This window comes from Macaca mulatta, chromosome 4 (genome assembly GCF_049350105.2).
Source record: "Macaca mulatta isolate MMU2019108-1 chromosome 4, T2T-MMU8v2.0, whole genome shotgun sequence".
NCBI lineage: Eukaryota > Metazoa > Chordata > Mammalia > Primates > Cercopithecidae > Macaca > Macaca mulatta.
The window spans coordinates 177,033,950-177,060,507 of NC_133409.1; the positions used below are offsets into that span (position 1 = coordinate 177,033,950).

At 42.9% G+C, this 26,558-nt stretch overlaps 1 protein-coding gene across 2 annotated transcripts in view; it reads left to right on the forward strand.

The window, feature by feature from the left end:
• Nucleotides 1-24,997, forward strand: part of F13A1 (coagulation factor XIII A chain) — a 160,177-nt gene extending 135,180 nt beyond the window's left edge. For both annotated transcript variants that reach the window (XM_078000975.1, XM_001096779.5), the window contains exons 13-15: nucleotides 1,647-1,807; nucleotides 17,158-17,294; nucleotides 23,307-24,997. In XM_078000975.1, coding sequence (XP_077857101.1) covers nucleotides 1,647-1,807; nucleotides 17,158-17,294; nucleotides 23,307-23,460 — 452 coding nt within the window. In that variant the 3' untranslated portion in view covers nucleotides 23,461-24,997. The remainder of the gene's footprint in view (nucleotides 1-1,646; nucleotides 1,808-17,157; nucleotides 17,295-23,306) is intronic.
• The last annotated feature ends 1,561 nt before the right edge of the window (nucleotides 24,998-26,558 follow it).

Genomic DNA, 26,558 nt, shown 5'->3' on the forward strand with positions numbered 1-26,558 from the left:
CATCTCTTCCACTGGAACCCAGGCTGTCTGCAGGGCTGATTCTACAGGGATGCCCCTGGTTGTTGGAGTGGCCCTTCTCAACCCTGGCTGCACATCAGAGTCAGCTGCAGAGCTTTTAAAAATACAGGTGTCTGGGTCCTCCAAGGCTCTGATTTAATTGGCCTGGAATGAGATCCAGCTTGGTCGGTCTTTAAGGTCCCCAGGTGATTGTGATATAGAGCCAAGACTGAGGACTCTTCAATCTGAAGTCTTGGAAGCAGGCACAGCACTTACGCATCTGGAAAGAGACTTCCAAATAGAAGTGCTGCCCAAGGCAGAGGCCTTCCCAGCCTCTTGGTCTTCAAGGTCCAGAGCCAGTTGCTGCAGATCCAGCACAGGTGTGAGAGTTCCTCTACAGATGATGGGCATGGCTCAATGCACCTACACCTTCGAGCCAGTGGGGAGTCAGGGGCCCTGCTCTCTGCTCTGGTGCATGCCCATCCACAGGCACTCCACGCTCCTGCAAACTGCTGTTCCGTACAGCAGACTAAAATGTATTACCCTCTGCACTCGAATTGTTGGCCATGAAGCTGTTTCCTTCAATAACTTCCACAGAAAGGAGAAGTCTTTGGCAAAAGCCAGAAATTGAGAATGAAAGCAGTAAAGACATTCAGGTCTGTGGAGGTTCATAGAGTCTGTTCCCTGTGGCTGGGGATGGAGGAATGAGTCACCCATTCACCTGCAGGGTCTGCCAGCTGTCGGCTCATGCAGGCATCTGGCTCCGACCGGGTAGCAGCGAGTGCACACCTGGGCTCAGCCTACAGAGAAACTGCCCATTGCTCTCTAGAATCCTGGACAGTGGGAAATGGGAGTTAGAGAGAGAAAGTGAGCCAGAGCCACAAGATAGAACTCACCATCCTCAGCCCAGATGGTAATTGGAGGGGAGCCAGGACCACTCCCCATCCTCCAAATGCCATTCTCGTTGGCTTGTCCCCAGGACCTAGAAATCTGACATCAGTGACTGGTTTCCATTGAGAGAACAATCATTTGGCACAGAGGTCTTCTAAATCACAAACAGAGGTTTGGAGATAGTTGAATGCCTTTGGTAGAAACTGGTTTCAACAGCTTCCTTCTCTTAAATAGAAAAATCATGATATCAGATTGGAGAGAAAATGTGGAGTGCTACAATGTTTATGTAGTTGACAATTTTGTCTGAGTGTGGCCCATGGTCTAGGTGAGACACTTCTTATTCGACAAGGGGATCGCGTGTGGGATGGGGGCCTTGGACTTCAGCACCCCACATGTTCCATTTTGGGATGATCCCAGCCCAAATCAAAGCCACCGTTAAAACCCCTTGATCCTTCTTTGCCACAAAAATCACATCTTTTCCATGGCATTTCTTTTACAACAGCAAAAGAACTGTTTGGAAGGTTTGACACATTTTCTCCAGTAAGACTTCAGTGAATATTAAATTTCTAGCACATTCTTTACCTAAGAAGCAGGACAGCTTATCCCCAATTGACTCTTCATTCCACTTGCCCCTTACCTTTGCTGTGTTCCTGGTGGCTTCCAGGCTACTGTGGGAAGGATGGGGAAACTTGGGGAAAGGTAAAGTAGATACTGTCTCAAGTCTTGATGCCAGGCCCGTGTGTGTTTTCTCCTGCCAGTCAAGAAAGAGGCGGTACTGATCCAAGCCGGCGAGTACATGGGTCAGCTGCTGGAACAAGCGTCCCTGCACTTCTTTGTCACAGCTCGCATCAATGAGACCAGGGATGTTCTGGCTAAGCAAAAGTCCACCGTGCTGACCATCCCTAAGCTCATCATCAAGGTCAGTCTTAGCGTCTCATCCTGGAACAGAGAGAAAGGCACACAGACTTACTGTTCATGTGTGCATGTGTGTGCTTGTGTGTGTGTGTGAATGAATGTCCTGCTCAAAAAAAAAAAAAAACAAAAAACAAAAAAAAAAAAACAGTGCTAGGATCCTCCTGTTCTTTGAAAGAAGTAAACTGCCCTATATATAGACACATACATATAACACTTTTCTCTCCTCTCCAGATTTAAATATATAGATGTGGTTGCAGATATAAATATAACCTGTGGGTATAAACACACTTGTGGAGGAAGATAAAGATGTGTAATGGCTACAGATACTTAGAACTTTCATTGTCTCCAGAATAAAGTGGGTCAGGCATGCCATAAGAGGTAGATAAACTGCCTGCAACATTTTGCACAGTAATTTTGTTTATGGAGGTATAATTGTGGACAGTAGATCGCACAGATCAAAATATACAGCTTGATGATGATTTTGTATGTGTGTGTGCCTTGCAACCACGAGCCAGATGAAGAAATGGAGGATTTCAAATACCCCCAGAAAGTTCCCTCATGCCTTTTCTAGCCAATAACCCCCTGGACCATCACCAAGATAATAACTTTTCTGACTTCTGTCACCATAGGTTTTTTGCATGTTTGACCAGTAGTTTTCATGGTGCCTCTCCAGTGATCACCAGAAATCTCTGCCCAAGTGGCTCAGGAGACTTGGCAGAGGAAGGCCGAGGGTGGATGAGAGTGGGAGACAAATGTGGGAGCCCATGTGCTCCTACTTCTCAGACTCACCACTGTAGTTTCTGGGGGTTCTGTGGTTAAATCCATGAGACACCTTCCTGCCCTTGAAGCAGGAACCCAGGCCTCTGGCAGGGACCCTGAGAAGTGATATCTCATGCAGCCCTTATCCAGGGCACATAGAGCCCTTCCCTAGTCTCTGGAGAACAATCTTCTTGAAGTGATTGAGAGCAATTAGCACAGATCCTGCTAAACTACATTGCTCTAAAGTGGTAGATAAATCAAAGCTTTATAAAGTTGATCATATTTTAATGGTCCTAGAGGTGGGCAGGGTGAGGGTAGTCCTTGCTTCTCATGAATCCTTTGCTGTGAATCATTTGGAAAGCTAATGGCTGCTGTGCAGCCTTCAGCATGGCAGTGTTCCTTGGGTAACTACTGCGCTCCAGACACTGTTTTTAAAGCACTTTACATGGGTGCATTTTCAACCACCAACAACCCCGCAAGGTAAAGAGTATTGGCATCCCTTTACAGATGAGAAAACTGAAGCACAGAGAGGTTCTATAGCTCCTCCAAGGCCATACAGCCAGCAAACGGTGGAGCTGGGCTTCCAACCCCAGCAGGCTGGCTGCAAAAGCAGCGCTGGGAACCAGCTCCTTCAACTATTCTTATGGTCTGGTCCTGTGTGATTGACACAGTGAGACACCCCAAGGCAAGGCCCATCCAAGCTCACAGGCATGTAATGCCCTTCAGGGAGCAGAACACCAGGCCGTTCTTTTCTACAAAGGCCTGCATTGTCATGTCTCTGGTTCCTTCGCCTCTGTCACGGCCCACAGCCCACCATGGCATTATCTGCACAGGAAGGTGGAAAAGAAAGAATGAAAATGAGGATGTGCAGGGTTGGCAGGCAAAGTCAGAAACAAATGCAAAATGGAGAAGTGGGGATTACGGTTGCTGCAGAGATATCATCATCCAAGAGAACGTGAAGTTAATTGCTTGAGGTGCAGGATGCCCTAACCCGGAAGTTGTTCTTCACAGCTGGCTCTTCCTACAGACATGTGGCAGCCCCTGCTGCAGGCCTGTCCCAGCCACTTGGTGGAAGCAGCTTTTGCTACCCTTGTGGGCCGTTGAGCAGGTTTCATTTATGAGCTCAACCCTGAACCTTCCCCACCAGCAGCAAGGCCTGCGTGTGTACCTAATTATGAAGTGACGGCCTGTCCCTGCAAAGGTCTCAGGAGAGAGCCTTCCCGAGCTGTGAAGTGCTCAAACCACAGCAGAAAATAGAATTTAATTGTACCACTGATAATAAACCGGATGTATGAAGGAAACTGATAACTTTCATCTTTTAGGCACTATTAATTTGAAGGATTATTTGTTAGTTATCTTCTGGGCTTACTTAAAGAGCAGTTTAATTCCCAAGGAGCACAATCAGAATACCTTATCCCACAAGTTAGCAGACCTGGGCATCGAGAGAGTACTTTAAACGGAGAGTTGTTTTGTTTTGTGTTTCCTTCCACAAAGGAATCAGAGATGCTGCTCCTGGAGGAAACTTATTTAGAAGTAGGGACATTAGATAGGGAAGAGAGCATGAAACAGATGGAAATTCTGGCTTCTGTCCATGCCAAGTTTGTTCAAAAAGGTGGAATGGGGCATCATCCCATAAACTGCTCTTTAACCATTAGCCCTACTAACTCTAAGGATAACCTAAATCCACATTGAGTAGAAGTGCTCCTGGGTAAAGCTCCCATACCCTAAGGACCACCCAGGAGTCACGGAGCTGTGAGAGGGCCTGGGTGCAGAAGCTCTGGTCTGTGGACTGGGGACCTGCCTAGCTTCCCGGAGATGTGAAATGCAGAGTCACAGCAGGGGAGGGGAGGAGGAAGGGGAAGGGAGGGAGAGGAGAGAAGAACAGAGGGGAGAGGAGAGAACAGAGGAGAAAAGGAGGGAGGGAGGGGAGGAGAGGATGGAGAGGAGAAAAAGAGGAAAGAAAAGAGGAGGGCACAGGAGGGAAGAGGAGAGAACAGAAAAGAAGAGGAAGGGACAGGAGGGAAAAAAGAGGGAGAATGGAGAGGAGAAGAGAAAAAAAAGGGGAGAGGACAGCAATAAGAAAACTTAAAGTTGAAATATTCCAAAGGAGGCCTGGGGGAGGAGTCAGATAAATTGTATAAAACAAAACTCGATTGTTGAGTTATTTTTTCTCCTTCCTTCCTTCCTTCCTTCCTTCTTTCCTTCCTTCCTTCCTTCCTTCTTTCCTTTCTTTCTATTTTTATTTTAGGTTTGAGGGTACGTATGAAGGTTTGTTATGTAGATACACATGTGTCACAGGGGTTTGGTGTACATATTATTACATCACCCAGGCATTAAGCCCAGTACCCAGTAGTTACCTTTTCTGTTCCTCTCCCTCCTCCCACCCTCCTCACTCAAGTAGACCCCAGTGTCTATTGTTTCCTTCTGTGTGTTCATAAGTTCTCATCATTTAGCTCCCACTTGTAAGTGAGAACATGTGGTATTATGTTTTCTGTTCCTGCATTAGTTTGCTAAGAATTATAGCTTCCATGAGCTCTTTTTGTTTTTTTCATATGCTTATTGGCCATGTGTATGCTCATGTCCCTTGCCCACTTTTTAATGGGGTTGTTTTTTTTCCTGTAAACATGTTCAAGTTCCTTATAGATGCTGGATATTGGCAACATCACCAATCATCAGAGAAATGCAAATCAAAGCCACCATGAGATACTATCTCATACCAGTCAGAATGGCTATAATTAAAAAGTCAAAAAATAACAGGTACTGGTGGGGTTGTGGAGAAAAAGGAACACTTATACATGGTTAGTGGGAGTGTAAACTAGTTCAGTCCTTGTGGAAAACAGTGTAGCGATTCCTGAAAAAACTAAATACAGAAATACCATTTGACCCAGCAATCCCATTACTGGGTATATACCCAAAAGGAATATAAATCATTCTCTCATAAAGATACATGCACATATATGTTTATTGCAGCACTATTCACAATATCACACACATGGAATCAACCTAAATGCCCATCAATGGTAGACTGGACACAATGCAGCCACAGCTATAAAAAAGGATGAGGACATGTCCTTTGCAGGAACACAAATGGAGCCAGAGGCCATTATCTTAGCAAACTAACACAGGAAGAGAAAACTGAATACTGCATGTTCTCGCTTATAAGTGGGAGCTAAAAGATGGGAACATATGGATATATAGAGGGAAACAACACACACAGGGTCCTGTTGGAGAATGGAGGGTGGGAGGAGGGAGAGGATCAGGAAAAATAACTAATGGGTACTAGGTTTAATGTCTTTGTGACAAAATAATCTGTACAACCCTCATGACACAAATTCACCTATACAACAAACCTGCACATGTACCTTGAACTTAAAATAAAAGGTTTTTAAACAATGAGGACTTGGAAAGGGAGCTAAATGCAGTAAAAGTACAAAACCACAATGGCTCAGAGGTCCAGAATTACATAGGACATATTTCTCTAAATTCTAAGAAAATGCTTACACCCTTTTTCAACCTCTTTGAGCCTGGATGGACACACAACTGACTGAGCCTCAAGGTTGCTGCGGGCAAATGTGCCAGGCACAGGGTGCAATTATGTGAGAGACAGAGAGGAGACCACAGCCCTTCCTACTCAGCTCAGTCACGAGAAGGGTTGGGACCAGCCCCTGGTGATTATGATGACAGCAGCTATGATTTATTAAGCACTACATTATTAAACGCCTTTCTTCTGTGATCTTATTTAACCCTCTCTACCATCCTACAAGGAGGACGTTACTATAACCTCTGTTTTACTGATTAGAAAACTGAGAGGACCAGAGAAGGCAGTGCTTTGTAGCACAGTGGTCAGAACATGGGCTCTGGAAACAAACTATCTGAGTTTAAAGCTTGTTTTCTGAACATCATAACTGTGTAAGCCTGGACAGATCATTTCACCTCTCTTGGCTTCTGCGTTCTCATCTGTAAGTCAAAAGCAATGGTAACTCTCCTCCTGGGGTTTTTGTGAGTATGTTATGAGTCAATAGATGCCTGAGTCACAGTGCACACCTATATATGTTGGTTGCTGCTGTTATTGCCATTATTGCTGTTTATTAGTAACTGGCCCGTGATCACGTGCCTACTGAGGGAAGCAGAGACACTTCTGGCCCAGGTCTTCCTGACTGTGCTGGTCTTCCAGTCTGTGCTGGCAGCTGTTGGGCTACAGTGGAACTATCACACAAAGCAGAGGCGGTCATTGACTTTGCAGAGAGTTTTGTATTCAAGGGAGGAGAGATCACCCACACTTGAGTGGTGTGGGACATCAAGAATTAAGACTGTAGAAAGATGAATGGTCCCCAGTGAACGGATAACGTTCAACCAGTAGAGATGGATGGAGAGATCCCTTCAGATGCTAGGAAGAAAATGTTAGCAAGGGCTAGAAGGGAGGTGGAGCAGTGAGAAGCGTGCCTTGGCTGGGGTGGAGGCTGGGAGCAGGGATGAGTAAGGGTAACCTGAGAAAGATAGTTTAAGGCTATGTTGAGGGGAGTCTACAATTTTGGATGAGAGCTTTATCATCGACTCTGTGAACAAAGAGGCTTCAGGGGAATTTCTAGAGTAGGAATGTAACACGATCGTCAACTCCGCTCTCCCACAAGTCGGAGCCACTTTTTCTTACTCCCTTCTCTTCAAAGCCTTTGCCCAAAGCATTGTCTTCTCCAGAAAGTACCCAACTCAGCCTTGGAACTGGAGTTTCCTAAAAGCTAGTTTCCAGCTGTTCTTACCTGATTCCCCTTTAGAGCAAATCTAGGCCAATCTGGAACAATATTGGGCTCACATGTCTGAATCCAAGTCACTGTCAACCAAAGCAGGCCAGTCGCTTCCTGTTTGTGCATCCCAGTGGACCCAGTCATGGATTTCGCTGGTCCCTGTGGTGATAAAGATGGGGACTGGGCTCAATTGTGCTCCCAGTCAACCATTCCCAGCACCCACCATATGTGAGTCAGAATGTGTGATCCTCACATGGAAACAGGCAGAGAGAGACAGTCATTAAACTTTAATGAGCACACATCTCTTTCCCCATGCTATCAAAATATTTTGACGAGAAAAGAAAATTTCATTACAATCAGACATAGAATTTTTCTCTGCCTTCCCATGTGTTGCTTGTTCTCTCTCTCTCTCTCTCTCACACACACACACACACACACACACACACACACACATCCTCTCTCTCTGAACTTCAGTATCCCCTTTGCAAAGTGAATACACTATGATTATACTGCTCCTCCTGTTAAGTACAGGCACATATAAAACACAGCCTTGGGGGGATTCCCATCTGTAGCAACATTTGTGAGAATGCATGTCCCGTGTCCGAACCTAGTAGCTGTTGGTAAATGTTCTCTTTCTCCTCCGTAGTCCCATCAATGCCTGGGGGTTGCTTAGAGCAGTGTGTGGGCCACTGGACTGAAGAGGGCCAGTGGCCTGAATGTGGCCCTCACCTAGTGGCATGGAATCTCTTGAATCTCTGGTCACCAGGTGTTGAGTGTATGCAGCATTCCCTGTGGAATGGGGCCTTCGTCATGCAGGAAGGCCTGCCTTGGAGATCCTGATGTAAGGCTTGGGGGAGAGAGGAGATGCTCACATGTTCCTTCAATGATCTCTACTCAGTACCTGCCATTCTAAAGCAGCTCAGGAGCCAGCACTTCCGTGGTATTCTCACGTGGAAAAAGTCTTGCAGCCTTTGCAGGATGTCAGCAAGCACTGATAGAACTAATTTTCTCATATGAACTAGGAACAATTTTGCTAGGAAAAAACATGACCATTTTTTATGCATGTGAGTTTTAAAGTTGGAAGCATAAGCAAACAGGTGTCTTCAAATTTTTCAAAAAAAAACTTTTAAAATGAGGACAACTGACTGTTTCCAGGAGTTTTTTAAAGTAAGCATTTGCTCTCTACTTATTTTGTCCATCAGCTGAATGACTTTCCAGTTTTTATTTATCTCTTTATTTAGTCACTGGTGCATTCATCCATTCTTCATGTAGTTATTTGGTGCCCACTCTGTAAATAAACTGTAGCAAATGCCTAGAGCTTTCAAAACCATTATCAGAGAGGCCGGGCACAGTGGCTCACACCTGTAATCCCAGCACTTCGGGAGGCCAAGGCAGGTGGATCCCTTGAGGTCAGGAGTTTGAGACGAACCTAGCCAACAAGGTTAAATCCCGTTTCTACTGAAAATACAAAAATTAGCCAGGCCGTGGTGGTGCATGCCTGTAATCCCAGCTACTCAGGAAGTTGAGGTAGGAGAATCACTTGAATCCAGGAAACAGAGGCTGCAGTGAGCCAAGATCCCGCCATTGCACTCCAGCCTGGGTGACAGAGCAAGACAAAACAAAAACAAAGCAAAAACAAAACATTACCAGAGAGAAATTCAACAGTGAGAACATTTTCTTTCTTTCTTTTTTTTCTTAGACAGAGTCTTGCTCTGTTACCCAGGCTCTGTTGCCCAGTGGTGTGATCTCGGCTCACTGCAACCTCATCTCCTGGGTTCAAGCAATTCTCCTACCTCAGCCTCCCGAATAGCTGGGATTACAGGTGCCCACCACCACGCCCAACTAATTTTTGCATTTTTAGTAGAGACGGGGTTTCACCATGTTGGCCAGGCTGATCTCGAACTCCTGACCTCAAGTGATCCACCCGCCTCAGCCTCCCAAAGTGCCAGATTACAGGCGTGAGCCTTCGCACCCAGCCAACAGTGAGAACATTTTTGTTGTGTTTTTCTGAAATGGGGTAAGATTGCTACCACTTTCTTTCAGCACTGGCTCACCTGGAACAGCTCCAGGAGTGCAGTTGCTCTGTTTTAACCTGAGCTAACCAGCACTTATACAGAGCCTGGGGTGCTCCTCTTGTAAGGACAGTGTACACGGGGCCTGTGAAAGAGGCTTAACCCACAGAAATTGACTTCAACAAGCAGAATGTCTACATGACCAACACTGTTTGGTGGGGCGTTGTATAGATAACACAAGACCCATGGGAAGTATCACTACTGACCCCAGAGAGGAGGCAGGGATCTTCCTCTGGGCGGCTTCCCAGGACAACACTTACTCCTTTGCAAACTGTGCCCATCTGGGGGGTGGGAAGGAGAAAGTGAGGGGACCCAGTGCAGCCCACTCACCAATCATCAAGCCCTGCAGCCTGGCATGAAGCCACGTCCCCCCCAAAAAGGGGGGGGTCCCTTTCCACTTTGCACAATTGCACCCTGGCTCCAGCCACATGTCCAGATCTCTTCCAACTTTGGACACTAGCTTGTTTTTTCTTAACAACCATCCTAATGTCGTGTTCTAATCGGAGCTTTTCATGAGATGCCCACAATTTTTACCGAGGTTAACAGTAGAATCCTCTTCAGTCTCCTACGACTTACACCCCAGAAACCCACCGGGATGGAGCAAGGAAGGATGGGTGGCTGTGGTAGTTGCTGGTCCCACTCCTCCCACATCCCAGTCATACAACTTTATCCCAGAGGACACATTAAAATTGGAGAAACCACTTGAGATGTAATGTGTGCCCCAAACAAAGTACATGACAGCGACTGGCTACAATGTGAGATTTAACTATAGTTTCATTTCGTTCCGTAAATATCACAAACCTTTCATCAAGGCAGAAAATGGTAACAAAGGCTATGTGTTCTCATTATTCCTGAACTCTGACCATTTTCCCCTCCGTGCCCACAACCGAGCACGTTCTCTCTCCAACCTCCTGTGCTCTCTGTGGCTCCATCACACTCTCGTCACCAAGACTCACCCCTGCTCACACCACACCCTTCATGGGGAGGCCGGGGATGGGCACCGGGAGGTGGGCTTCTTCACTTCTCTCCTTTGTGGTTCTCTTCTCTAGTCCCTGATAAACCGAATCCATGTCATTCCCCATAGAAAACCCTATAGGTGAGGAAGTTCTCATGGTCACCCTGGCAACATGTTCTCCCTTTAAACCTCATATTTCATTCATGCTAGTATATGTCAGGTGCTCTGTTGTATGATATTACATTGAGTCATCCCACTAACTGCATAAGAAGCTGAGGCCCAGAGAGGTCAAGCGACTTGTCCAAGCACTCAGAGTGGCAGCCCCTGGTCTTCAGTCCCTGCATCCAGCTTGCTCTCCCTTCAGGTTGGCCTGGAATAGCACCATTGTGTGCATCCCAGTCACCTCAGTTATGTCTGTGACACTGTTTCAGGTTATTTATGGAGAAAAATCAGAGGTGTCTACCTGTGAGCTGTGAGGGACTCTGAGCAAGGAAAGTCTGCTTACCATAGGGTATCCCAGGAGGGACACCTTTAGCCCTGCTCCCATAGCTGACTCTCCATCCCCTCGTGGCTGCTTTCACAGAGGATTGTGGCCATGGAACCAAACTGTGGGTGTCCTTAGCCAGGATAGACGAGCCTAGACCACATCTACGAGTGAGCCCTGCTCATTGAAGGTGTTCTAAACGTCTCTCTCTTCAGGACAGCTACAGAACAGTGCACATTTTAGGATGAAAATGAGGAGACACTGGTAACTGCGGTACCTAAAACATAATTTGCTCTGTGCATTTCATGTTTGCTATTTTTTTAAATCTTAAAAAGAGACACACATGAGAGTAACCAATCTCACATTCCAGTCATGTAATCCCAGTATGTCTGGACTACTGATTCTCTTTTTAAAAGTGACATCTCTGTCATTTTTAAAATAGAAAATCCTAGATAGTGATTCCTATTATCATCAAGTAATATATATCAGGCCCGAAGGCTACCGTGTCACATTTTACTCTGGCATAGAAATCCAATTCCTTCTCTATAAAGTCAAAAAGAGAGAGGTGAGTTATAGATGTTTTCTAATTTAGTTCAGGGTCCACTTATAATCCTCGTCCTCAACTGATGGTTTAGTGATAACTTAAAAGGTGATGCTGCAAATGATTCTTTGGTGGATTTCAGAAAATAAAGAAGCTATTCCAGCCAAAAAAAAAAAAAAAAAAGTTTCTATTTTTACCTCTCTTCTGTCAGGGATCACAGTATACGTAGTTTTAAAGATGAATGTTTTAGAGTCAGAAAGATCTGGATTTATATCCAAGTTCTGCCAGATTCCTAACTCTGTAAGCTTTTTATTTATCTTCTAAATTTCAATTTCACATAAACAGAATGGGATTAATAATCACATCTACCCCCAAGACCATAGGGCTGTAGAGAAGATTAAATAAGGTAGTGTAAGTAAAATGATGAACAGAATGCCTGCATTGCTAAGTAAACACTAACTAAATAAATGTAAGTCGCTTGTTATTATTATTGTCATTAATCAGAGTCAGGATCATGTGTTGCTGAGCAAAGGCTATGGCCCCAGACTGTCTACTTTACATTTGAGTCTCTTCTGCCCTACTTACCAATGGTGTGAACTTGAGCAAGTTACTTAACTCCTCTGTGTCTCAGTTTCCTCATCTATAAAATGAAGACTCCTAATATTTACCTCATAGTGTTGGGAGGATTAAGTGAGTTGATAGAACTTTCTTGGGTAATGGGAACATTCTAAATCTGCTCCGTCCAATACAGTAGCCACCAGCCGCGTGAGGCTACTGAGTCCTTGAAATGTGGCTAGTGCAACTGAGGAGCTGAATTTTTTACATTTCACTTAATTTTAATTAATGTAAATATAAACAGCCACAGGTGGCTAGTGGCTACTATATTGAAAAAAATATAGACTGAGGACATTTCCTAACCATCCTAGAACCATTAGCATTGGTTAGTAAGTGTTCATCTAAGTGTCAGCTAAAAGCAAGGGTAGTGCCTGTGGTGATGAGCAGGGTTTACAAACAAGAAATTGCTTGTTATCAACAGTGATCACAGGCCAAGGGGAAGGGAAAAAATACAGTTTCCAGAAATACGTGCCATACATGATTGAAAGTATTTGAAATAAGAGCAGTTAGATGCACTAATAAATCATGTATATCAAATCGCCAACTTCATTTAGGTTACTCTTTCTCAAACTTTTTCCTTCATTTCAGTTTCGATTTTGAATACAGTTATGTATTTTTAAAGCATATGCTTAGTGGAAGGTATCTTGTGATTTGTAAAAAAGTTATTTCTTCCCAAAAAGTTTATATAAGAGAGAGTATATGTGTGTGTTAGTAACTTTCCTGTTTACCAAAGAATCAGAGTAGCAGCTCATTATCATGAATTAGTATAAAGGACAGGAATTCAGTGTGTCGATATCAGTAAGTGATATGTTACTTGGAAAAGTATCATATTACAGGCTGATTTTTTAAAACAGAGATATTTTAAATGGAATCTTGAGAAAAACTTAAGACCATCAAGTATATGCAAAAGGATTCAATGTCACCAAGTAAGACATATGCTTTATTCTTTTCTCTGGCCCAAGTAATGAATACTCTTCTCTAAAGTGAATACACATAAGTTTCTTTTTGAAGTAACCTTCTCTAAATTGCCTGAAGGCTCCCTTTATTTAAGGTTTTATGAGAGCAAGAAAATGAAAAATATGACTATGAAAATGAAATGAAAATATGACTATGCAGATATGGAATTAGGCTTTCAGCAATAAGGAAAAGGGAGCTTTGCAGATTCCTAAAATAATGTGATGCAAACAGACATTTTCTCCCCAAATAGTCATTGTTCTCAGCATTTTGTAGGTACCATAGCATGGTGCATCACTGAAATCAACACATAACATGAGAACACTCTGTGTTGGCAGCATTTTCCTCAAAAAAAGCAAGGAGAGGGAGACACCTCCAGTTACGTTTCCCAAGCAGAACACAGTGATGTCGAGCATTGGGCAGGTTTTTATATTTAGTTAGGTTTGAGTGTCTAAGGTTCATTATCATCAGTAGTCAGGGACAGGAAATTTACATTCTCAGTGCAGGAGACAAATGTCAGAAAAGGGACACCGGTCTTTGTTAAATGCAAAAGAAACACTCTACAACCAGAGAAGGGCTTCTCCTCTCACCCCTCCCCAACCTTCTCCCCGCTCCCCACTCCAGCATCAGGGAGATCTGGGCAGAATTGATACACCCATGCCAGCATCTAATTACAGAGATAATACTGGAAGCAAACTGATTAGGCATGACATATGAAATTACCTGAGAAGGTTTAATCTCCTGATCATATTCAGATCTGAAGCCTATCTATGAAGGCTCAATTGCATGGGCCAGTTTCTCAAACACTAAACATTCCCTATCGCTGTCATCAGTGACCTGGAAGGGTGTACTTCACTTTCCACAGCGTAGGAGGCTTCATGTAGAGCCAGTCTACTGGTATGGAAAGGGTTCTTAGTCTAGGGATCATGGGCCCCTATGAATAGTCTATGAACCATGTATAGACTTCATAGGCCTATAGTGAATCCCCTTAAAATGCATGCCTATATTGTATATGTCTTACATTTGTCACTGTGTATGTCTGCGTGGAGGAAAGGTCAGTAGCTACTATCAGATTTGCTTTTGAAGGAGCTTATGCCCATCCTTATATAGCACACCATGGAGAAGACAGATGGCTCCAAAATATTATTTCCAGAAAGAATAAAGTGATCATAGCAAACACTTTTGCCAATAATGTCTCTGTAGCCACTCCATCTTCTTCAGTTTAGAGAGCTTTTGTAAATGCTATCTTTATTTTGCATTTTTTTAATCCAAAGATGTTTTGGAAATTTTTCTTAATGCAGGAAAAAATATATTGGACATACTTGAAAATTAAATCAAGGACACCATGTAAAATATTCTGATGTATTGCTACACCTTCAATATCTAAATTGATTGAGGCAGGGCCTCTGAGAAGAAAGTGAAAAATTCAGTCTGTCTTCCACATGTTTTGTCTGTACCAGTGGTTTCCAACTGGAGGGCAATTTTGCTTCCTAAGGAATATTTGACAATTGCTGGAGACAGTTTTGGTTGTGATGGTTGGGGTGCGGGGCTGCTCCTGGCATGCAGTGGGTAGAGACCAGGGATGTTGCTTAACATCCTACATTGTACAGAACAGCTCTGCAGCAAAGATACATCCAGCCCAAAATGTCAGTAGTGCTGATGCTGAGAAACCCTGATATAGATCATGACTACTGTTTTTGCCACAGCCTTCAAACCAGGCTTATCCCTCCACACCCCATGTGCCAGCCAGCCATAAAAGTAACTTCTGGTTCATGTTCCAGTTTGCCTATTATTTAACCAGTGTCCTCCCCGTTATGCCTTATTCATTCTCAGTCTTGTCAGTGTGACTTCAAATCCAATGCTGCTCCCACTGATTTGAAAAATCTCCCTTACTTCCCGACTGGCATATGTATATGTGTGTGTGTGTGTGTGTGTGTATATATATATATGTGTGTGTGTGTGTGTGTGTGTGTGTGTGTGTGTGTGTGTGTGTGTGTATATATATATATATATATATTTTTTTTTTTTTTTTACGGGGGGACTTCAGTATGAAACAGTTTTGGTTGTCTTGTTATGGCTGAGTTGTTGGCTTTTCCAGCTCCTCTGACCTCAGAGCAGGACTCTATCTTAGAGTTCAAGATCTCCAGTTATGCAGACTTTAACTTCAATCCCAGCTTGGTCATTTAGCAGCTTCGAATCCTCATTCAAGTTACCTATTTTCCTGAACCACAGTTTTCTCTTTTATAAAATGAAATGCCTGGCACCAATGATCCTGCCCCAGAAAACCTCCTTCTTCTTAAGGGAATAACTATTATTATCATATGATCAAGCTGATACAAATATAGCCCTTGTGTTGTGAGGCTTATGTGAGAATGTATGTGAATTATGGTTGTCAGCTGGGGCTGGTTCTTTGTAATCAACAGGGGTGCCTCAAATAAATGAATTACAGGATCCACCCATTACCAGACTGAGGATCGCTGGTTAGAGTGCTGGACTCCCTGCCTGGCACATGATCCATGCTGTCTAGGTGCACCTGCTGTTGTTGCTGCCATGACCATTGTCTGCCCCTTTCCTAGTTCCCCTGAACCCATCTCTCCACCACTGCCCTCCGGGAGATGAGGATTTAAATGTGACAAAGTTGGGGAGTTGGCTTGAAGTTTCATTTTTCTTACAGACTTAAGTAATCCCATAGCCATAAATTTAGTCACAAAGCATGGCTTGATGAGTAAAGCCATAAGACTGTATTCTTCTTTTAATTGATATATAATAATTGTAAATATTTATGGGGTAAATGTGATTTTTCAGTTCATACATACAGTGTGTAATCATCAGATCAGGAAGATTTTATTCTTGACTGTAGCATCAGTAAGTGAGGGTCCTCTTCTCTGGGCAATGTCCTTCCTCTTTACCTCCATTCTTAAAAAAGGCTCATTTCCATATATTTTCTCCCATATTATATAGTGGCTAAAGAAACATGGTATAGTAATGGCTGGGTTGTCATATGGAAGATCCAGACATCCAATAAATTCCATTTTTGAGCCATTGACTTAATTTAATAAATATTTATTGGACATTGGTATTGAAGTACTAAGTATTGGAGTTAAAAGTGGGCTGAAATATAAGGTGAATCAGACAAACTACCCAGAGCATTGCTACCCTAAAAAGCATCAGCTGTAATGCATTGAGCCTTTGCCATGTGCCTTGCAATATGTTTGTTGTTTGATGAGCATTTTTCATTAGAAACCTTTCTTGCAAGGGAAGAACTATTATTCTTATCTTATTCCCAAGTTACTTAGAGCTTATACAGATCCATTCATTTGGTATACATAGCTTCTAAACAAACAAACAAGTCTTACAGCCACCTGGCATTTTGCAGCACATTGAGTTTATGTTGGAAAAGCATATGGATCTGAAGTATGTGGCATACAGTAAACACAACTTAAGGTATAGTAATAATAAGAGCATTCTACATAGATCACCCCATAAAAATGTCAGTCCATTTTAAAGACAAGAAAACTGAGTCTCAGAAAGCCTAAACCACCTGAGTCCCCACTGTTAATAAGTGTTGAAGCTGGCACTGAGCTCTAGCTGTCTCCTGTGTTGTTCTTCCAAATACCTGATACTGCTGAGAGTCATTATAGATCAACTCACCAACAAATAACCTTTTATTCTCCTGGACTGAGGTAGTGTGGCTGCAGAAGAAAAATCTCCTTTCCTTATTTTAATATCCAGGTTCCTCTTCTTCATGTTCAACAGTAAGGACTCCATCCTAGCATATTTCTTCCAAATGTGTCTAAAAGTAAGAAGGCACACGTGCCCTGAAGCATTTTCTACCCCTTGAACTCAGGAATCCCCTATGTCCCAGCAGGAAACTTGATGCCTATCCAGAAGCAAAGTTACTCGGCCGCCCTCACCGTGGAGACCTGTTACCACACCAAATGCACTTCCCCCTCCTGCTGACAAAGAGCAGTCAGTGGCCACCGTTATTGACCTGAGCTCTAATTAGTCTGGTTTTATAATGAGGAAAAGAGTACGATTCTAATTAGTAAATTTCCATCTCTTTCTCAATAGGTATCCCCCAGTCAAAGCAATCAGCTATCCTCATCACACTGATTCTATTGCCAGAAAAATAACTGTACCATAAAACTCTAGTAAAAGTGAAGATGGTTAAGGCAACAAGAGAGCAGAATGAGGTTTTATTTGCTGCTAATGAGCTGCATTCTCTCTCTTAGGTCCGTGGCGCTCAGGTAGTTGGTTCTGACATGATTGTGACAGTTGAATTTACCAATCCTTTAAAAGAAACCCTGCGAAATGTCTGGATACACCTGGATGGTCCTGGAATAACAAGACCAATGAGGAAGATGTTCCGGTAAGCCTTGGGTTGGGGAGACCAGGCAGGAAGTGCAGGGCTGTGGGAAGTTTTCTATGCGTGTGTCTTTTCCAAACATAGATCTGCTCCCTCGTGAAAACGTCTGGGAAGCTGCCTCCTCCTTGCTGACAATGGAGTAAAACTAGGTTTGATTTGACGAGCACTTTTATCATTTAATCCTTAAAGACACCCTAATGATGTGGATACTGCTATTATCTCTCTTCTGTAGCTGAGGAATTTGAGGCTTTGAGAGGTTGACTGGTTGAATCTTCACTTACACAGTTTATGAAAACAGAGCCAAGATTCAGACTCAGGCTGGTGAATTCCAGAACCCAAGTTTGAACCACTTTGCTGTACTACCTACTCATGTATGGACAATTCTCATCTTTATTGAGCTCCTACCTTGTGTCAAATATTAGGCTGAGAGATGCTCCCTTTTCATGGTTCCCTTGTCTCCAGCCTCACCTCACAGATTTTACCATCCCAATCACTGTGTACAACTGTTGGATTCAGGTTTTTTTTTTAGTTGAGCCTAAAGAGTTCTAGATGGTTCCCCATTCAGGGGACCAAAGACAACCCCAAGTTATGTAATGATCTGAATGAAACTCAGCCTCTTCCACACACAGCCCCCTTCAAATTGTGCTTGATGGGTCTCAGTTTCTGTGACTTCTACTAACAAAGAGTGTAACCCAACAAGATAACCTATTCCATGGTCAGGTAGCTCTAATGGTAAGGAAACATGTTTTTCTACCATTTGATCCTACCAATGATCCTAACTCTGCCATCTGGACTGACAGAAAGTAGGCCCATCTCTCTTCCATCTGATGGTTTGCAAATGTTTGCAAACAGCTGTCTCATCTTCTTCGAATCTTTTCTACCTGGGGACAAAAATCTGTCCTGACTTTATTTCTCTCTCCTCTAACATGGTTTCAGCTCTCTGTCTCTCTCTCCCACACATCCCAATTTGTCACTACTCCTCTTAAAGTGTGACACCCAGAATGGATCCCAATCTTTGAGGTTTATTACTTTCATTTCTACCACAAATAAGTCCTTGTCAGCATCAATCAATCTAGCACATTTCCTGTGGGGTGACCTTCTAAGGCATAGAAAGGGAGGTAGAGGACTTTGGAAACCGCCTCATGACCAGATATGTTAAGAATTTTCCTGACACCCTTTATGGAAGCGACCCCGCTCTGGAATCTGTGGGATAAATGCAAGGCCTCACTTAAACCCTCTAGGGCACTTTATTGCCCATAAAGGGCTCTCCGCATTTCTTTCAAATTACAAGGCTTATAGCTTCTGCATCTCATCATTTAAGAGATGCCTTATTGCAGATGCAATAAACAACAGAGAAAATAATCTGAGTGCTTTTGAAACAATGCAAGCACAAAACATAGCAACCTTCCTGTGCTAATAGGAAAGTTGCAGGAAAGAAAAAAGAAGTAAATTAGTAATCAACCCCAGCTAGATGGAGAGGTCAGCAGCCATACCCCTGCTTTCGTCAGAAACAACAGTCTCACTCACCCGTTCTCACACCTTCCCACTCGAATCAGATGCAAGAATCGTTCAGGCAAAGTGAAACACGTTTCCTCTTCCATACAGCCCCCTGCCGTATCCAATTTTTTCCTTCCCAGACAGTAACCCCACAAGCTTTATCTGAGTGTACTGGAACCTCTTCTATCTTTACACCTTGGCTATCCCCCCAGAATTCCACCTTGGTCAAGGTCAACACATGAAAAAGGACACTGTGTGTCTTAGACAAAAGGTGAATTATCACACAGTGCAATGACCCACTATTTGGGAGGCCTCAGGCTCGAAATAGGTTAAATCTCCAGACGGTTTGTTTATTGTTAATGTCTGACATTGGGGTGGAGCAAAGTGGAGTGAATCTGGAGAAAGGATGGATAAGGCTAGTCCCCACATGGACACAGATGTCCTGCCCACACACTGGCTTAAGGTACTATTAGTAGTTACTACAACACGTAAGTCTAGGCAGACAAGTAAATAGACAGACAGCTAGCTGCTCTTAGTCGGTTTGCGCTGCTGTAACAGAAATGCCATAGATTGGGTGGCTTACACAACAAACATTTACACCTCACACTTCTGGAGCCTGGGAAGTCCAAGAACAAGGGGCCGACCAATTCGCTTCCTGATGAGGGCTCTCTTCCCAGCTTGCAGATGGCTGTCTTTTCACTGTGCCCTCACATGGGGCAGAGAGAGGGAGGGCAAGTTCTCTGGCATCTCTTCTTCGAAGGGCACTCATCCCATCATGAGCCCCGCCCACATGACCTATTCTAATTTAATTACCTCCCCAAAGCTCCATCACTAAATAGTATCACACGGGAGTTTGGGTTTCAACAAATGAATTTGTGAGAAGCACAAACATTTAGTCCATAACAGTCCTCAATCTCTCTTTTTAAGTTTTTTTTACTGACACATTGTAATTGCACATGTTCATGTGGGGTAATTTGATGTTTCGATACATATAATGTATGTTGTATAATGATCAACTCGGAGTATTTAGTGTATCCATCACCCCATGCATTTATCATTTCTTTGTGGTGACAACATTCAAAAGCCCGTCTTCTAGCTCTTTTGTAATATACAATACCTACTGTTAATCATGGTTACCTTATAGAACACTAGAACTTATTCCTCCTATTTAATTGCCACTTTGTTCTCATTGGCCAACCTCTTCCCATCTTCCCCTTCATGTTCTCCTCCTCAGTCTCTGGTAACCACTGTTCTACTCTTTGTTTCTACATTATCAACTTAAAAAAAATTTTTTTTTAGTGTTTACATGTGAGTGAAATCACGTAGTATTTGTCTTTCCATGTCTGGTTTATTTCACTTACCATGATGCCCTTCCTCCAGGTCTAATTCATGTTGTTACAAATGGCAGCATTTTATTCTTTTTTATGGCTGAATAGTTATAGAAACCTAGATTCAGGGTGGAATGTCTCCCAGGCAAAAGAAGCTTTATTTCTCAGAGACAGTCAAAAATTGGGCGAAAAATCATGACATAGAAAACATTTGTTATCTGGGTGGGCTTACAACTTGGACCAAGCGCTACTTTCTCTGTTTACTCCTCACTCCAGCACACACCTTCACAACCAAGACCTGAGCCAGTCCATGCCCACTTCCATATGGTCAGATAATTAGAAACACTCCACTGTGCCCTATGTTGCCAAGATCTGATCTAGGAGTGCCAGATCCATGTAACAACTTGGACGCCTAGAAAGTGCAATTCCACAGAACCAAAATCCTTTACAAGACTGTATTTCTCTCTAGAATACAGCTCTTAAATAGTTGGGGAATCACCACCCCCACTCATTCACCCACACCCTGCCAGATGTGGTGTCTAGAAGGCAGGGGGTCTTGAACCCAAAGTAGAGGACCTGGAAGGTGGGGAGCTGGTAAACAGGGAATCGGAGCCAGGAACAAAGAAGGCAGTGCTGTGTCCCATCCCTCACTCGCCGTGAGCCAACTCTACTCTGAAATGGTTTACCTTCCTGCTCTTCCCCCACTGCCTCCTGCCTATCTCAGATGCACAGAGGTCCCACTTCCACAGACTCTTAGCTTTCTGCACTTGAAGCTTCCAGAGCATCAAATAATTTATCTTCCAGATTTATTTTGCTCTTTAGAAAATGATCCAGTTCAATAAGTTATTTCAAGAGAAAAATTCCCCCACTTTGTGATTTGGGCTTAAACTTTAAGTTTCTCAAATAGGACAGAAGCTAAGGGCTAGATGCACAGAGGACAAACCATGGGTAGTTGCAGTTTATTGTAATAATAATCTCATTTGCCTGCGTGCATTCAAGATGATAAATGGCCGGTATCTCCTGATGGCTCAGCACATTACTGAGAATCATTTATCACAACATCCATCCCCAGAAAATAGGATTACTCCAACATTGCTCCACTTACCAAAATGATTTTTTCTCTCTGTTATGAATTTATCTGTATGTAAAGTAGCATGCATATGTATCTTCATGTATGAGTATCTTCATGTATGAGTTTTTTCGTATGTACACATCATTATGCCAGATGGTTTTATGAGTACGAGAAAATGACAAGGGGGAGCTAAAGATTTAGCTTCTATTTGAGGTGGTTATCTACAGTACATGGTCTCAGGTCAGGTCCTTAACCAGGGCCACTGTTTCACAAAGTGCTTCTGATTGATCACTTGGGGGAACCAGAGGAAAGACAATGAATGGATACAGGTAACAATAGCACAGCTGTTGAGAAATAAATATCCCAAACCTACATTGGTATTGAATTGAGCACTGTGAATTGAGGACTGAGAATTTTCTCTCTGCATACAGGCAGGAGAAACTTTCCTAAATTATTTTGCAAAGAGTTCAATGAATCCTCCATGAATACTTGCGGGACAGTCTTATTACTAAGTCAAAAAGCATCTTTCCTGCTTGAGAAATAAAACCTATGAAAAAGTAAGCACAGTGGTCAGAAAAAGCCTTTTTTTCCTTTTTTTTTATTTCCATAGGTTTTTGGGGGAACAGATGGTGTTTGGTTACATGAATAAGTTCTTTAGTGGTGACTTCTGAGATATTTGGTCACCCATCACCTGAGAAGTACATACTGTACCCAATTTGTAGTCTTTTATCCCTCTCACCCTTCCCCTGAGTCCCCAAAGACCTCAGCATCATTCTTATGCCTTTGCACCCTCATAGCTTAGCTCCAGCTTATGAGTGAGAACATAGGATGTTTGGTTTTCCATTCCTGAGTTACTTCACTTAGAATCATGATCTCCAGTTTCATCCAGGTCACTGTGAATTCCATTATTTCATTTCTTTTTATGGCCGAGTAGTATTCCATGGTATACACATACCACAATTTCTTTATCCACTCGTTGATGGGCATTTGGGCTGGTTCCATGGTTTTGCAATCGCAAATTGTGCTGCTGTAAATATGTGTGTGCAAATATCTTAGAAAAAGCCTTTTCTTATAGAACATATGGTGTACATTTTTATGAAATGTAGTGAAAAGTAGCAGAAAGAGTATGAATATGGGACTCAGAAAAACCTGGGTTCCAATTTCATCTCTGCCTATTTACCTATTATGTGATCTTGAAAAAGGGACTTCACTGGTTAACCTTCCATTTTTCTTGATCATAAAATCTGCTGCATAGTATCTGCCTCAAAGAACTGTCATACATATAAAATCTGAATATAATCTCCCAAGGTTTATAGGGGAGGCTATATGTGAAGCACCCCAGAGAACACTAAATCTCCCCAGCCCTGATTAGCCTCAGTCTGCACTGATGTGGGCTTGTTCATGACACTCAGGAAGACTTCAGGGCAAAGGCTGGGAGGAAGAGGAGAACACCACAACCATTCAAGGCTATGTCATTAACCGGATACATTAGGGCATTGACAACAAATGGTAGCAGAAAGTTGCATAGGTGGAGGGGCCCAATTTGGTGGTTGAAATAGGAATTTGAATGACAGAACATGAAGATTCTCAAAGTCAAATGGCAGCAGGCAGGGCTATGTTCCAGATGCTGAGCCTGGAAACAAGGTCTATCCCAAGGGAGTTGGCAGAAGCTAATTCGAGTGTCAGGGCCTCAGCAAAGGCAGCTGGGGGATTCAGATAGGACTCTAATCCCAGGAGGAAACTAGCAGCAAAAACTGAGCCGAGGCTCAGAAGATCAGTCACCCTCCATAAGGCTACTATGGAGGGCTTGGGGACAAGCTAGAGTTAATGGTTGGATGGGGCTCAGCCCAGCTCCTGATGGCCACTGGGAGGCCGGCAGATGCATCCTAGTGGAAGGAACCATGACCCAATAAGACTGTCAGTGACAGGTTCTGCAGAGCCTTATGTGAGGGCCTCATTTGGGGTGTCACTTGCTGAATCAGCCAGTGAGAGTCTTCACTGCCCTAAGCACCAACTGAGAGAAAGAAAGCAAGTGACTTAGGCAAGAGTTTTCACTGCTTCCTGATCAAGGTGGAAAGCTGGATCTTCCAACCTCTCCTCTCTTTTTCATCCTTTCAGTGAAATCCGGCCCAACTCCACTGTGCAGTGGGAAGAAGTGTGCCGGCCCTGGGTCTCTGGGCCTCGGAAGCTGATAGCCAGCATGAGCAGTGACTCCCTGAGACATGTGTATGGCGAGCTGGATGTGCAGATTCAAAGACGACCTTCCATGTGAATGCACAGGAGGCTGAGATGAACCGTGGCATTTGGCGTTTTGTAGTCTTGGCTAAGGAAATTCTAACACAAAAATAGCTCTTGCTTTGGCTTAGGTGTGAAGACCCAGAGAGGGCCCCAGAGTGGAGATCCCACGTATTTCAAAAACATACTTTTCAAAACCCAGGCTATTCAGCATGGAAGTTAGTTGTTAATCTCTCTACTTTCCAAAGAATGCTGAACATTAGTTTTAATTAAGCTCTAATTAAGCTCTCATAGCTCATAAGAGTAACAGTCGTCATTTATCATCACAAATGGCTACAGCTCCAAATATCAGTGGGCTCTCTTACCAGGGAGATTTGCTCAATACCTGGCCTCATTTAAAACAAGACTTCAGATTCCCCACTCAGCCTTTTGGGAATAATAGCACATGATTTGGCCTCTAGAATTCCAATCCCCTTTCTTGGGGTCAGGTTCTACCCTCCAGGTCAGAATATTTTTCCTAGGACTGGAGCACAATGTGATCTTTATTTTTGGCAAAGCCAGGAAAAGGTCTTTCATTTTGCACCTGCAGCCAAGCAAATGCCTGCCAAATTTTACAGATTTACCTTGTGAGAAGAGGTGGCCCCATATTAACAAATTGCATTTGTGGGAAACTTAATCACCTACAAGGAGATAAGAAAGCAGGTGCAGCACTCAAGTCTACTGAATAATGTAGTTCTGTGGTGCATTTTACAGAAGGTGTCGCACTGTGGCCTGATCAGCAGGAGCCAATATCCCTTACTTTAACCCTTTTTGGGATGCAATACTAGGAAGTAAAGTGAGGGATTTATCTCTTTAGTTAGTGGCTATATTTCACCTATCTCTCAGGAATCATCTCCTTTGCAGAATGATGCAGGTTCAGGTCCCTTTTCAGAGATGTAATAAGCCCAATAAGATGGAGAAGCTGGTGGATCTAGTGACCAGATATATAGAAGGACTGCAACCACTGATTCTCTCTTGTCCTTCACATCACCCATGTTGAGACCGCAGCTTGGCACTCAGGTCCTGAAGGGTCATATGGACTCAGCCTTGCAAACAGCCAGTGCTAGTTCTGACCCAACCACAGAGGATGCTGACATCATTTGTATTATGTTCCAAGGCCACTACAGACAAGGCTACCTACTATGTATTTGCAAGGCTGATTTATGGCCAGAATTTCCCACTGACATGTATAGGGTGTGATTTAGGCCAGTAGACTGTGATTCTTAGCAAAAAATGAACCGTGATAAGGATACTGCGGGCAAAATCAGAATGGAATGCTCTGATCTATATAACTACATTTTTAAGCCTTTGAGACTGTTCCTGAGCCTTCAGCACTAACCTATGAGGGTGAGCTGGTTCCCTCTATATATACATCATACTTAACTTTACTAGTAATCTCACAGCATTTGCCAAGTCTCCCAATATCCAATTTTAAAATGAAATGCATTTTGCTAGACAGTTAAACTGGCTTAACTTAGTATATTATTATTAATTACAATGTAATAGAAGCTTAAAATAAAGTTAAACTGATTATATTTGCATCTGAGCAGAGGTGAATGCTTTTAATTTTCAATATAACACACTACTAATCACAACTTCTTGAGAAACTATCCTTCCTCCGCAGTAGACAGCCCACCCCGGATAGGAAAACAAGCATTTATCCTCTAAAGAAAATGACTCTAACAGGTGTTAATGTCACCGTTTTCTTCACCTCTCTCTTTCTACATTTTATTAACTATATTCACTGAAGAATCAAGTTGCATATTTAGTTCAAAAACCAGCTTCCAGAAACTATAAAACCTCTGTAGGTGTTTTCTCATAAACAATCTCATGAACCATTGTGGTGAATCAGTGGATAGCCAGCATGGAGACCTGCACAATGAACACCTGTTATGGTCTTATGACAATCATATATAGGAGATCCTATATTCATGGCAGACATCACTGAACAATTGTAGCTCAGATAAGACCTCAGAATCTTTCTCAATTCCAGATAGCAACTAGCAATTGATTTGAAACTGGCACCCAAGATGGAACCTGTTTGTCACGCTTACCCTTAGAACCAGCCCATTCCCTCTGATAGCTGGGATTTCACACATGTATTAATGCTATGGCTCTAAGAATTATAATTTAGCAATGCTAACAAGCAATGTGTCTCAGGTAGCAGCATGACTTTGAGTTCTAACTCTCCCTGAGTCTCTACCTGTGCTAGTCCTCAGTGCTTTCAAACAAATCTTTCTTAGTGTTTGGAACTTCAATGACAAAAGAGGGGAAACATAAGAAACATAAATATTTTTGTTTCTTTTGGTTCTCCTGGGGGATATCTCAAACAAACCTCAACAATAACACATATAAGATGATGATGATGATAGATAGATAGATGATAGATAGATAGATAGATAGATAGATAGATAGATAGATAGATAGATAATGGATAGATAGATGATAGAGAGAGAGAGAGAGAGAGAGAGAGAGAGAGAGAGAGAGAGAGAGAGAGATTTGCAAATATTTCACCTCATCAGTCTTGTGACAGAAGTAAATATAACTATCTCCATAATTAAGAACCCAGTTGAGCCTAGGAAGCCATGTATCATGGCAACTCAAGCTGGGGGTGGGAGTGAGCAGTGAAACAACTCTGATTTCAGAATCACCATTTGCTGTACACTGTTTAAATCTTTTGTTGCCTCCTCAGAGTTTTAAGAATGCTGGCTTAAGAACAACTTCAGGATTATTTGAAGAGCTGCAGTAGAGCAACAAATAAAAAACATGTATAAATTTATATTAGAAATGTCATGGGAAATGGAGTTTGTGCTAGGCTCATTGGCACTCAAAAGTCACAAAATCCCAGGGGGAAAGTCACTGCTTATGAACATTCGTCCAATGTTATTACAAAGTTAATAGTCAGCCAACCCAACCATCAGTTCATTCATCTTTTCTACCATCTAACCATCTCCCTACATCCAGACAACCATCTAGCCTTCCAGCCATCTATCCATCCTTTTTTTCCAACTATCCACCCATGCATACATCAGGTATCATTTTAGAGAACAGGGATTCCAAGATAAAAATTCCATGGTTCCTGCCCAGAAAGAGTTC